The following is a 13,597-nucleotide window of genomic DNA, read 5'->3' on the forward strand; positions in this document are numbered from 1 at the left end:
GCAGGCGGAAGCTCCTGCCTTGCGATCCGCGGCAGCAGTCCTGCCGTGGATCGCAGAAGGGAAGCGGAGGGGCCCCTGTAGCCCCAGGGGCCCTCAGCCAGGGCCCCACCTGGCCGCCCTTTAGAACCGGCCCTGCCTGTGGCTTTTCAGGGTTTCAGACAGGAGTCTCTCTCAGCCCTACCTAGACACGTTGCTGCTGTTACATGCCTTCAAGTCGATTACAACTTATGGCGACCTTATGAATAATAATAATAATAATAATAATAATAATAATAAATTTAATTTGTTAGATGCCTACCTGTCTGACTATACAGACACTCTAGGCGACTTACAACACAATTAAAATACAACAAACAATATATCCAATTATAAATTACAATATATAACATCTCTGATAACACCACATCTCATATATACAACAGAAAGCTAATCCACCCCAAGATTATAGGCCTGCCTGAAGAGCCAGGTCTTTAAAGCTCTCCGGAAACCTGTCAGAGAGGAGGCATGTCGGAGATCATACGGGAGAGAGTTCCAGAGGGTGGGGGCCACCACCGAGAACGCCCTCTCCCTGGTCCGCACCAGCCTAGCTGTTTTGGCTGGAGGGACCGAGAGAAGGTCCTGTAAGGCTGATCTTGTGAGGTGGCCTGATTGATGATACTGGAGGCGGTCCTTCAGATAAACTGGGCCGAAACCGTTTAGGGTTTTAAAGGTCAACACCAACACCTTGAATTGAGCCCGGTAAACCACTGGTAACCAGTGTAGGTCTACTAACACTGGGGTGATATGATCCCGACGACGGGTATGCTTAATTAAGTGTGCCGCCGCGTTTTGTACCAGCTGCAGTTTCCGGACTGTTTTCAAGGGTAACCCCACGTAGAGCGCATTACAGTAATCCAAGCGAGAGGAGACCAGAGCATGTACCACCTGTGGGAGCAGATGTACAGGAAGGTAGGGTCGTAGCCTCTGTATCAGATGTAATTGATACCAAGCTGCCTGGCTCACTGCTGAAACCTGGGCCTCCATGGACAGCTGGGAGTCAAGAATGACTCCTAGGCTACGGACCTGGTCCTTCAGGGGCAATCTTACCCCATTCAGGACCAAGTCGATGTTTCCCAACCTTCTCCTGTCTCCCACAAGTAGCACCTCGGTCTTATCGGGATTCAGCCTCAGCCTGTTCTCGCCCATCCATCCACTTACGGATTCCAGGCACTTGGACATGGTCTCCACAGCCAATTCTGGTGAGGACTTAAAGGAGAGGTAGAGCTGAGTGTCATCGGCATATTGATGACACTGCAGCCCAAAACTCCTGATGATCGCTCCCAGCGGCTTCACATAGATGTTAAATAGCATGGGGGAGAGGATAGAACCCTGTGGCACTCCACAATTAAGAGGCCAAGGGTCTGAAACCTCATCCCCCAATGCCACCTGCTGGTGTCTGCCTGAGAGATAGGAACGGAACCACTGTAAAACAGTGCCCCCGATTCCCAATCCGTCTAGGCGATTTAAGAGGATACCGTGGTCAACGGTATCAAAAGCCGCTGAGAGATCTAGGAGGACGAGGAAGGTATATTCTCCCCTATCCAACGCCCTCCTCATATCATTCACCAGAGCGACCAAAGCTGTTTCAGTTCCATGACCAGTCCTGAAGCCCGATTGGAATGGATCCAAATAATCCGCTTCATCCAAGCATGTCTGTAACTGTTTGGCCACCACTCGCTCTATCACCTTGCCCAAGAATGGTAGATTCGAAACTGGACGAAAGTTGTTCAACTCTTGGGGATCCAAGGAGGGCTTTTTTAAGATGGGCTTTATCACTGCCTCCTTGAGGGCTAATGGCATTGCACCCTCTTTCAAGGATGCATTTACCACCGCCTTGATCCCTTCACCCAGTTTCTCTTTGCAGCTCATAATTAGCTGCGAAGGGCAAGGATCAAGCAGACAGGTGGTTGGCTTTACAGTAGAGAGCACCTTGTCCACTTCCTCAGCGAGGAGAGGCTGACCTCCAATAGCATCTGTTATAAACCACCCTGTTCAGATCTTGTAAGTTCAGCTCTGTGGCTTCCTTAATGGAATCAATCCATCTATTGTTTGGTCTTCCTCTTTTTCTACTCCCTTTTATTTTCCCCAGCATTATTGCCTTTCCTAGTGAATCATGTCTTCTCATTGCGTGTCCAAAGTATGATAACCTCAGTTTCATAATTTTGGTTTCTAGTGATAGTTCTGGTTTAATTTGTTCTAACACCCAATTATTTGTCCATGGTATGCGCACAGCTCTCCTCCAACACCACATTTCAAATGAGTTGATTTTTCTGTTATCCTCTTTTCTCACTGTCCAACTTTCATATCCCTACACAGAGATCGGGAATACCATGGTCTGAATGATCCTGACTCTAGACATACCAAGGTTCAAACCTGATATCTTTTGCTAGCAATGCATGTGCTCTGCCACTGAGCTACCTAAATCTCTTATTTTCAGTTAAGAGAGTACTGAAGACATATGGGCGGCTAGTGCTGTTTCATGTAGAAGTTGAATATGGGGTGGAATGACAGCACCTTTATAGACACTGCTGCTCTGTGAAGCGACATCATGCTGCCACCTGATCCCAAGCAAGCAGGTTCCACTTGGAGATAACCCAAAAGCATCTAGCAAAAGTTGACTTATTGGTCCCCCAAAAGCAGAGCTTGGAAACATTACTTTTTTGAACTACAACTCCTATCAGCCCAATCCAGTGGCCATGCTGACTGGGGCTGATGGGAGTTGTGGTTCAAAAAAGTAACGTTTCCAAGCTCTGCCCAAAAGTTGCATTGCATCTCCAAAATACTAACTTTCCTTCCATAATAAAAACAGAGCATTGATTAAACCAGTTCCCCTCCCTGTCTTCTGCTTTGTCAGGTCCTTTATCAATCAAAGTGGGTTTTTTAATTACCTTTTTGGGGCAAAGCTACATCAGAACCTGGAGATGCTCAGGTCCTGCTAACGGACTTCACATAAGCATCTGGTTGGCCCCTGTAAGAACTGGATTCTGGATTAGATGGGCCACTGGCCTGATCCAGAAGGGCCCTTCTTATCCTCGCTTTGCATTATAGAAGGCAAGTTGGCTTGCAACAATATGGAAACTAGGCCAGGTTCTGTGGCTGAATCCAATTCTGGCCTGTGCTGGAAGGAGCCAGTTGGGTTTAGTGGGAAGGGATGGTTGGGGTGGGGAAAACCACAATAGTCTAATCTGGTTTGTTTGATCCCATTTTGAAACAAACTTACGATTTTTTTTAAGGCTGCAGCTGCTGCACTTTCTTATGTTGGTGGATATGTCCTCAACACCTACAAGGAGTATGGCTCTTTCCTTCAGGATAAGTACCCTCTCCTGCCAGCTGTCATCATCATTGGGGTTGCCGTGGTGATGTTCATAATTGGACTGATTGGCTGCTGTGCCACCATCCGTGAGTCCCGGATTGGACTGGGAGTGGTAAGTAGGGTGTTCTCACCTCTGGGGTAGGACAGAGCTTGTCCCCTCCCTGAAATGCACTCTGCCCTTTCCCTGCCCCTCCCTTCATATTTCTCATACTGCCACAATGTGACACTTAGTAAAATAGGGGTGGGGAGCCTGTGGCCTTCCAGATGTTGTTGGTCTCCAACTCTCACCAGCCTTAGCCAAAACGGCCAGTGGCCAGGAATGATGGGAACCGCAGTCCAACAGCATCTGGAGGGCCACAGGCTCCCCACCCCTGGTCTAAGCCCACCCCACATTAATCTCCCTGAACAGAGGGTGCCAGTCACTTAAGCGCCAGCAGGCATACTGCCCTTGAACTGACTTTTGCCCCTGCATGCCTGTGAGTTGTGGCTGTAGTGTAAGGGTAGCCAGTGTGGTGCCATCCAGATGATGCTGGCAGTAGTGCAGTGGCAAATTCAGAAGTGCAAGGTCCCTTCATGATAGTCATGCCACATCCCCTCACAGCCACTTCTACTTTCCTTCATCTCCCTTGTTCTTCCTGTTGTCTTGTGAGACAGACAACAGCATGAAATGGGAGACTGTATGTTAACTACTAAGAAGAGTCTTCACAGTAGCTAATTCACTTCCTTTCACTCTGATTGGCTGCAACCAGCACAAAAGGACGAGGACTCTTCTCAGTGGCTAACACGCTTCCCTTTCTGATGCTTGGCTCGTACATAGTGACCTAGCTGGGACCCTGCTCCCAAAAAAGTAAGGGGTCTATGACTCCTCCATTACCCCAGATGACTACACTCCTGGATGGATCCTGGCCTACATATCCTATCAACTGCAGTCCATGGGGCCAGTGGCCAGGAACGATGAGAGTGTGGGGGAGAAATTTGATCTGGGGATGGGGGAGAAAGCTAAATTCAGTTCTCATTTAAAGCCAAACATACATAATTTGCACATTTCGAAACAATGCATGAACTGAAACACAGTCATCCTTTGAAATTCGCACTCGTCTGAATTTTGCAATGCAGTTCTCCAGCCATGTAACGTATACAAAACTGCATATATTATACTAGGGGCTGCCACCCCTGCTCGCTTTGCTCGCCAACCCCACCTACTGTCAACAAAGCACCTCCCTTTCTCCTCCACGGGTTGCCAAAGCTGCTGCCTAGCCTCCTACCCGGCTTCCGAGCTGCTATCATTGACATCATCACCCAGCCTGGCCTCCCACCCAGGCTGCAGCCACTGGCCTTCTGTGCAGCCTCCTATGTCGGCTGAGGCGCAGGCCATGGCCACTGCAGCAGCTGCGTAGCTCAGCGGTGTTTGCTACTGCACCCTGCTCACGCTGTCACACTGTGACATCATGACAGCATGAGGGCTTACATTTTTATATATGTGGATATGTAAAGTGTGCATAAAAATTCAGCTTCACTACAATCTGTATTCTTACAGATGTATAACACGTGTCCACAGAAAGATGCAACCTTCTAATTAGCTTTTTCCTAACTTCTTCTTCCCTTCCTTCAGTTCCTGATCATTATCCTGATGATCTTCATTGCTGAAGTGTCTGCTTTTGTCCTTGGATTCATTTACAGAGGAAAGGTGGGTAAAAAATAGCCATATGTATTGTGGGCCAATGGTGTGGGGGCCCAGGATGGTGGTGGAAAATGCAACTCTGAATTCCTCTCATCCTGTCAAGGCTGGACCAAGGCTGTGGATGCCCATACCAGACCTAGAATGTGTGTGCTCAAACTCAGTGTCGTACCTTGTGCTCACGAACCAGAATCTGGAGTACAAAAGGCTGGATATCCTTCCCTAGTACTGACCAGACAACATGTACAAGATTCTTAGTATTCATACCAGATCCATCAAGTGGCTTTGTACTGCCTGCTAGTCTTAGGGGCTAATGATGCTGATCTATAGTCACTTCTGGGACCTGAGCAAACTGTCCTGGGCGGGTCACTAACCTTGAAAAATGAACTGCATCTATTTAATTGTAAGCATTTATTTTATTTTTTATTTTATTTTATTTATTTTATTTTTTTATTTTTATTTTTGTTAGCCAAAAAAACACTCTCAGAACAGCATGCATGTTGTTATTGACTCTTATATACCGCTTACCTGCCAAAATGGTTTCTAAGCGGATTACAAGTATAAAATCTATTATAAAATCTATACGTCATTAAAACACACAATAAAATAATTCCATCAAAACATCCATGATTTAAATTCACAATAAAACAAGTCAATTAAAAAAACACAAACAAAACAGTTTAAAGAGCAATTAAATAATTTGGATCAGGAAGTTCAAGTTCAAGGGAATGCTTGCTCAAACGGGTATGTCTTCAAGAGCTGGCAAAATGCCAGTACTGATGGGTCATCCCGGATTCAGCAGGGAGGGAATTCCACAACACTGGCGCTACCAGTGAAAAAGCCTGCCTACATGTTGCCACAAGCTGATAATCATCAGGCAGTGATGATGATCAACAACAATGATCAAGATCAGTAACAAATGAGACAACCCTTTCCCCCCACAAAGAAACAAGAATGGATACAAAATGGGTGGGGAACAAACTCTGGCCCAAACTAGACTTGCTGTTTATTACATTTATATCCCACTTTTCCTCCAAAGAGTTCAAAGTGGCATACTTGCTTCTCCCCACTTCCCCATACTTTATCCTCACGTCAGTCCTGTGGGGTAGGTTAGACTAGGCTGCGAGACTATGACTGGCCCAAGATCACCCAGTGAGCTTCATGGCTGAGTGGGATTTGAACTCTGGTCTCCCATCTCCTGGACCAACACTCTTAACCACTACACCTCACTGGCTGTCACATTTAAATGCATGTTTGCATCAAACTTGCAAATAGCATGACGTGGGAGGGAGTATGTGCTGATAATTACTGAGTCCTTGTTGCTGATCTTGAGGAAAATCACTCCTCTGAAGGTGCAGTTACCAAGGGGGGGGGAGTTCCTCCCGATACAAATACCAGCTTCAGAGGAGGGATTTTCCACAGGATCACAACAGGGAAGTAAAAGGTTAATGTCCTCTGCTACACCTGCCACAGTCTCAGTGGTCATCAGCTCACAGCCCCAGCTGATGCTCTTTTAAAACAACAACATTACAACACCACAGTACATGCAAATGCACATTTAGCATCACTTCTAGTTTGACCCTTAGGCACCAGTTCTCAAAAAAGTGTAAACCAGGGGTGGGGAGCCTCAAGCCTAGGGGTCAAATGCAGCCCTCCAGGCCCTTCTACATGGCCTATGGTACACTTCCCAGGCCACACCCCCTCCTGGGCCACACCCTCCTTGAGTGTTTTTGCCTGGCTGGAACGTGCCCTTGAATTCTGATCATGCTTCTTGCTTGCTTCAATGGAGGACAGAGAGGGGTGTGTGAGTGTAGAAACTAACCTATTGTGCCAGAAGGTAAAATTCACACTAATTTCTCTGCTAGATGGAGGTGCCATCTCATCCTTTGCCTCAGGCAGCAAAATGTCTTGGGGGTGGTCCTGAAGTAGTCTTGAACTTTGTGGAATGGGCCATGGCTCAGTGTGGCATAGCGTCTGTTCACAATAAATGCAGAAGGTCCCTGGTTCAGTCCCAGTTATCTCCAGGTGGGGACTCTCTCACTGAAAACCTGGAGAGCTGCTGCCAGTTAGTGTAGAAAGTATTGAGCTAGATGGGACCAATGGTCCAACACTGCTCTTTTAAGCAATGGCTAAATCTTGTTACAAAAGTATTGGCTTGTGTCTTCATAGAAGAAAGTAGCAACATTGTTTATAATATTTAATGATGCTTCAAAATACTGCATAGCGCTTTTCATTACATTTAATTTTGCTGAGGAGTAGTGGCAGCATACACACACCATACATTTAAAGCACATTTAGAGCACATGAGTTTCCCCAAAGAATCCTAGTTTACCCCTCACAGAGCTACAATTCCCAACACCCTTTAAAAACTTCTCTATTTTAGCAGTTTAGGGGCTTTCTGTTCTTGTACTAAGCTGTCACAATTCTGTCTTCCTACAGGTGAAGACTGAACTGCATGAACCAATGCTACGAGCATACAAGAGCTACGATGGGAAAACAGAGGAGTCTCATATCATAGATTACTTACAGCAAGAGGTAGGGGAACTCTTAACTTCTGTTTTTATTTATTGCCATAAGCTTTCTCTTGTGACAGAACAACGTTTTATACATTAGTCCTGGAAATATAAAATATAAAATCCATTTGTTCCCACCTTATGTATATTTTCCTGGCTGCAATTCTCCTCTGGTCTTTCTTTTCTTAATTATACTAAATAAATTAATAGGGGAAACAGTGGGCTCCTCCAGATAACCTGTTTATGTGACAGTCATCCTGATTTGCTTGCACAAAGCTTAGGTGATGGCCCAGTCTTTATTAAGGACTAGCAGTCTTATACCTGGCATTGCTCAGGGTTTTGAAAGGTTTAATGCACGATATTGATTCAAAGTGGCACCTCACTGGATCCAAACACAGACAAGAACCTGCTCCTTGATCTCAGGAACCATCATGCAAAATGTGGTTACAGTATCTTCAAAGGTGGCCAAATGCATCAAGAACAGACTGATAAACAATGTATGCCATCAAAGTGTATTAAGGCACTCTTGCTCAACAAAACCCCTTAAGGCGCAAGGGAAGTGATGGGAAAATGCACTAGAAAATGTGGCGTAACAACCAGTAAGACAAGAAGTTTTATAACCTCCACACAAACAAATCAGAATGACTGCAAAACAGAGTGATTGCTCAATAATCAGCAGACATTGTATAGCCACCGTGCAAGGTTTTTGCAAACAAATCACAATGAATGCTCAATGAACAGGTTGTCTAAAGGCACTCCAAGTTAATATCTTAGAATTCAAGCCACGGGCTTTCTCCCAATGTAGTTGTTTCATGAAATTACATGAAATCATTTCCTGGTCTTGTGTAATCTATTCTAATTTCAAAAAGTAAAACCCATCTTTCTCTGCTTTTAAAATCTAAAATACAGTGATACAATATTGAAACGAGACTAACTTTAGAGATCCAATTCCTCTTAAATCTGTCCTACGTTTTCAATAAGCCTGAAATTTGAGCTTTCAAAAACAACAACTAGTCAGCTTCTTTAATTGCACAGACAATATTGCAGAGAAAGTAATTATATCTAGGAAGTGTTTGCTCATTATGATACCTGATACAGTTTTCCACTGGTATAAACCTACTGGCTAAATCCAATAATTCCAATACATAATAGTATTTTTACCATAATTGGTTTTGCTTACGTTTAGGTGAAGCCTATTTCTTTGTTCTTTTTATTCGTGCATTGTATATATTCACTGCATGTATTACAAAGTGATATTTGTGTAAACATAAGGACTAGTAACTTGTTCTCCTTGCAAAAATGGGACATACCAGAACTTTTGAAAAGTCATTAGACTTCTTTTATTAGTGGCATAACTGTGCCAAAGCAGACTCCTACAGCCTCCGATTATGCATTTCAACAATATGATTAGGGTGTTTTTATGAGACAACTATAATATTTTTCAAGAGGATCAGTATATTTTTAAAAGATGGCTCAAACAGTGCAGCATTTCTTGAATGTGAAAGACTCGCACTCTGCTTTGCTTTCATTAAGCCATTTTGATCTTGCAGCTTCAGTGCTGTGGAGTCCTCAACTACACTGACTGGATTAGCAGCCAATGGTACAATACTACCCGCAACAACAGTGTTCCTGTGAGCTGCTGCAAGCGAGAGTTCAGTAAGAAAAACTGCACAGGACGGCTGAGTGACCTGCAGTTTCTCAATACACAAGTACGGGCTTGTTGCATTCAGGACATGTACCAGAAAAACAGAATTGCTGGGGACCTGAAGCCAAAGGCTGGTGTGAACCAGCTTTTAATATGTTTCTTGGCCTTCCAGGGGCCTCTTTTGCTGTGTTCAAACCAGAAGCAGACATTCAGTGTTCCTTTATAAGTTGCCTCATTTCTGCAGCCTCTTTCTTTCAGTTCCCCACCTGCTGAACCCTTCCTTTTCTTCTTTGCATACTTTGCCTTTTGCCCGTGAAAGCTATGACACAGCAAGGACTTCTCACAAGATATAATTAACTTAACGGAAACCAAGTGCCACAAGATGTGGTGAGTCATTGGTGACTGTCATAAACGTAGATAGTTTTAAAAGGGAATTAGACAGACTTTTCCCTGCATCAGCTCCCAAGAGTCCTCAGGACCCCAGATGAGGTGGTCTCATATCCTCTGAGATCCTTCCGCTGGGGCCCTTGCTCTGAGAGTTTGGTTACCTCCTTTCATCATAGGACACCCAATATATACAATTTTTCTTTCCTACCTTGCCACTAGGGACAGCAGCCCCAAACCTTTCCATCCCATTCCTCTTTCTTCCACCCTGCCTTTTGTTTTCGTTGCTGTTGCCCATCCTTTTTTGCTATACTTTTTTTGGGGAAGGGCCATAGCTCAGTGTTAGAGCATCTGCCTTGCATGTCAAAGGTTCCAGATTCAATCCCTGGCATCTCCAGGTAGGACTAGGAGAGACTCTTGCCTGAAATCCTGGACAGCCACTGCCAATCAGTGTAGACAATCAGGGCCAGTGCCAGGCACAACCGGGCCCTTGAGCACCAGCCTGCCCCAGGTGCACGGCTCCTGCCTTTTCCACCTACCTCTCTCCTGTCTTTGCTGCTGCATGCGTAGGGCTACCATCAACCAAGATGGCGACGGAGGCTTCTCTAAGGGGCTGATGCCACCCGCCACTATCTTGGTTGGTGGCACGCATGCGTGGTATGCTACATGCATGTATATGCCTACCTTCAACCAAGAAGGCAGTAGGGGCATCAGCCCGTTAAAGAAGCCTCCTCTGCCATCTTGGTTGATGGTAGCCCTGCACGTGCAGCAGCAAAGACAGGAGAGGGGTAGGTGGAGTGCGCGAACGGGTGGCTGGGCCTGCTGCAGATCATGGAACAGAAGCTCTACTCTCCCACTGTAATGCAGGGGCCCTTGGCCAGGGCCTGACCTGGCCGCCCTTTGACACCAGCCCTGTAGACAATGCTAGATGGACTTTGTATAAGGCAGCTTCCTATGTTGTGTTCCTATCCTCTGTTTTCTCCTCTCTTCTAAACCCTTCTGGCTTCCTTGTAGTCTCTGAACTTTCCCTCTGTTTCTCGTCCCCCTCCTCCTTCTCCATGCTGGGACTGGTGCTGGGCCCTGTGACATACCAGCTTTTAATGAGCTGCTGGCTGCTCTCTGTGTTATACCCACAGAGCTGCACTTTAGAGGGGAACTACCTAACTTGCGCTTCTCAAACCAATGCAGGAACCGAAACACTATCCTTCAAAATTTGTACTTCTCTGAATTTTGAAACAAAACAATGCACAAAAATGCACATATATGGGGAAAGTGGGCATACAAATGCAGACATTACATATCATATATGTTTTCATATAACATATTTATATTAGAGGACATTGCTTACAGAAATTGTTATATTAGTCAAAATTGCATGCAAAAGTGTATTCTGAGAAATTTGCACTAAAATACTGAGAAATTAAAATTGCAAATTGCTGCGGAAGTGAGGAACTGAGTTTAAATTTGGAAAAAATGCCAGAACCAAAACTGATTCATGTGTTCCTAATAATCTGTTCTCCCCCCCCTCTCTCCTCCTCCCTGGTATCCCTGCAGGGCTGTGAAGAGAAAGTGGAGTCTATTCTACAGAGCGTCCTCAGCTATGCTATGCTTGTCATTCTAGGATTTGCCATTGTGAAGGTATTTTACCACAAGGTTTAAAATGTCTGAGCAGGGTCATTCCTCCAAACCCAGCTTGGAGAGGAGGGAAAACTTAAAGGTTGCTGATACTCCGTGCCAAGCCCAAATTAACCACACATGGCAGCAACATTGAAACTCATGTGCAACATTAAAAGTATTTATAATCTGCCCTTCACTCCAAAGACCCAGAGCAGAAATGTACACAGTCTGAGCCATAAATTAAATAATGATTAAACAGCATAAAAACAAAATTTGGAACCCAAGAATTCAGATTACCCTGCAAGCTTTCCAGCGCTAAGTGAAAATATGTATCATGCGCATTTATAACTTTGTAAAACCTCCATGGTCAGAGGCAGCGTATCTCTGAGTACCATTTGCTGGGAGATTGCCTTCATGCTCAGCTTGTGGGCTTCCTGGAAGCATGTTGCCGGCCACTGCAGGGGAGCACGAGTAGATGGACCTTTGTGGCTTGATCCAGCAGGGCCTTATGCTTTTATTAACCCTGAATTCTATTTCATTCCAGCCCTGCCATGCCTACTACCATTCTGGAAGCAGTGTGCAAATCTGTGGCTTTTGGCCGGGATAGCAATGCTCAGCAAGCATCATGGCTTAGGAAGTGGTGCTATACTGGCCAAAATCTTCCAGTGAGAGACTTTCATGCTGCTTACAACCTGGGAGGCACACTCTTGTTAAATGAGAGGCTGTCTAGTCCTCCAGTTTCCCCCTTCTGCTAGTTGCATCTGGTCGATTTCTCATTAACCAGTAAGTGTCTTAAACCAAAATCTAGTAATATTGCCACCTGCAGACAGGCGAAGTTATTCAGTGCAGTTTAGTGCTTTCCAATTGACTGTAAAGCACCTTTAAAGAAGGTAGAGAGAGGCCAACAGGCATAAACTGTTTTAACAGCACTGGGGAATATTTTTATTTTATTTATTGAATTTGTATACCGCTCCATATTTTGACAGAAATATCTAAGCAATTTACAAATCCTCCCCAAAAGGAATCAATATAAGAAATGCAATACAAATTCCACACACAAAACCAAACAATGCTACTCCTGCTAGTAGCAATAATTCTACATTTTAAGAAACATAATTAAATATATACCAAATATATACATTATTGGGAGAGCCAGTGTGATGTAGTGGTTAAGCAGCCATTCCCAACCTTTGGTTCCCCTATTGTTGCTGGACTACAACTCCCATCAGCCCCCGCCAGCATGGCCAATGGTCAGGAATGATGGGGACTGTAGTCTGGCAACATCTGGGGACCCAAAGGTTGGGAAAGGCTGGGTTAAGGTGTTAGACTACGACCTGGGAGACCAGGGTTCAAATCCCCACATAGCCGTGAAGCTCAATGGGTGACCTTGGGCCAGTCACGCCTCTCAGCCTCATGAAAACCCTATTCATAGGGTTGCCATAAGTTGGAATCGACTTGAAGGCAGTACATTTACATTATATACATTATTAAATATTTATTAAATAAATAAACAAGGGACATAAGTAAAAAAATTAAGAGCGATATAAACAAATACAAAACATCAAATTATATTAAGATAAGTCAGAACGCAACATAACTATGGCATTAAAATGTCATAAATGCTACCAAAACTCCCCCCCCTAATGAAATGATATCCATAATAATTTACCTTCACAAAACTAATCTAAACACTACACCCTGACATACACATTCATTCAACTATCTCCTTACACCCACCACATCACTCCATCCACTCAAGTTGGCCTGAATCCCTGGGAGGGAAATGGACTTTTGAACTATTCTGAACATGGATGAACTTAAGTACCATAAACCTTGCTGAGACCACTCAGAATAATGACAATAGCTTTTCCCTTTCAGTTCTTTGGAATGTTCAGTGTCTGTGTGCTGGCCTGCAAGAGAGAAAACAATGGTTACCATCCTTTGCAGTCGGGGTCGTTTGCTTGACAGGAAGATGGAGAGTGACTTTTCTTCTGTTCTTCAGGATAAAATGGACTTGGGAAAAATGCTCTGAACAGAAAATATTTGCCTGCTTTTGTAAAATGCCGAATTCTTATCTCCATGAACAGAAAGGATATTGCTTTCAAAAATTTGTATTAAATGTGACATGGCTCGGCTTTACCATAAGCTTCTGGTAATTCATCCTGGGATTTTTTGATGAAGTTCAGGTGTGGGGAACCTTTGGCTCTCCAGGTGTTGCTGAACTACAACTTCCATCATCCTTAGCCATGCTTTCTGGGGCTGATGGGAGTTGTAGTTCAGCAACATCTGGAGGACCAAAGGTTCCCTACACTTGCCTTAGATTTAGAATAACACCATATGAAGACTTAAACCAGAAAAAGGTAGTGCAATGTGTACAGTTCTGATGTTTCACAGATATATATGGTCCA

The 13,597-nt window shown here is 44.6% G+C and overlaps 1 protein-coding gene across 1 annotated transcript in view; it reads left to right on the top strand.

The window, feature by feature from the left end:
* Positions 1–13,328, top strand: part of LOC133379350 (tetraspanin-36-like) — a 33,530-nt gene extending 20,202 nt beyond the window's left edge. Inside the window, exons 2-7 of the mRNA XM_061614463.1 lie at positions 3,273–3,464; positions 4,965–5,039; positions 7,470–7,565; positions 9,094–9,252; positions 11,127–11,210; positions 13,068–13,328. Of these exons, the coding sequence (XP_061470447.1) occupies positions 3,273–3,464; positions 4,965–5,039; positions 7,470–7,565; positions 9,094–9,252; positions 11,127–11,210; positions 13,068–13,154 (693 nt within the window). The 3' untranslated portion in view covers positions 13,155–13,328. The remainder of the gene's footprint in view (positions 1–3,272; positions 3,465–4,964; positions 5,040–7,469; positions 7,566–9,093; positions 9,253–11,126; positions 11,211–13,067) is intronic.
* Positions 13,329–13,597: the final 269 nt, after the last annotated feature.

The sequence above is a fragment of the Rhineura floridana genome, chromosome 1 (assembly GCF_030035675.1).
Source record: "Rhineura floridana isolate rRhiFlo1 chromosome 1, rRhiFlo1.hap2, whole genome shotgun sequence".
NCBI classification, from domain to species: Eukaryota; Metazoa; Chordata; class Lepidosauria; order Squamata; family Rhineuridae; genus Rhineura; species Rhineura floridana.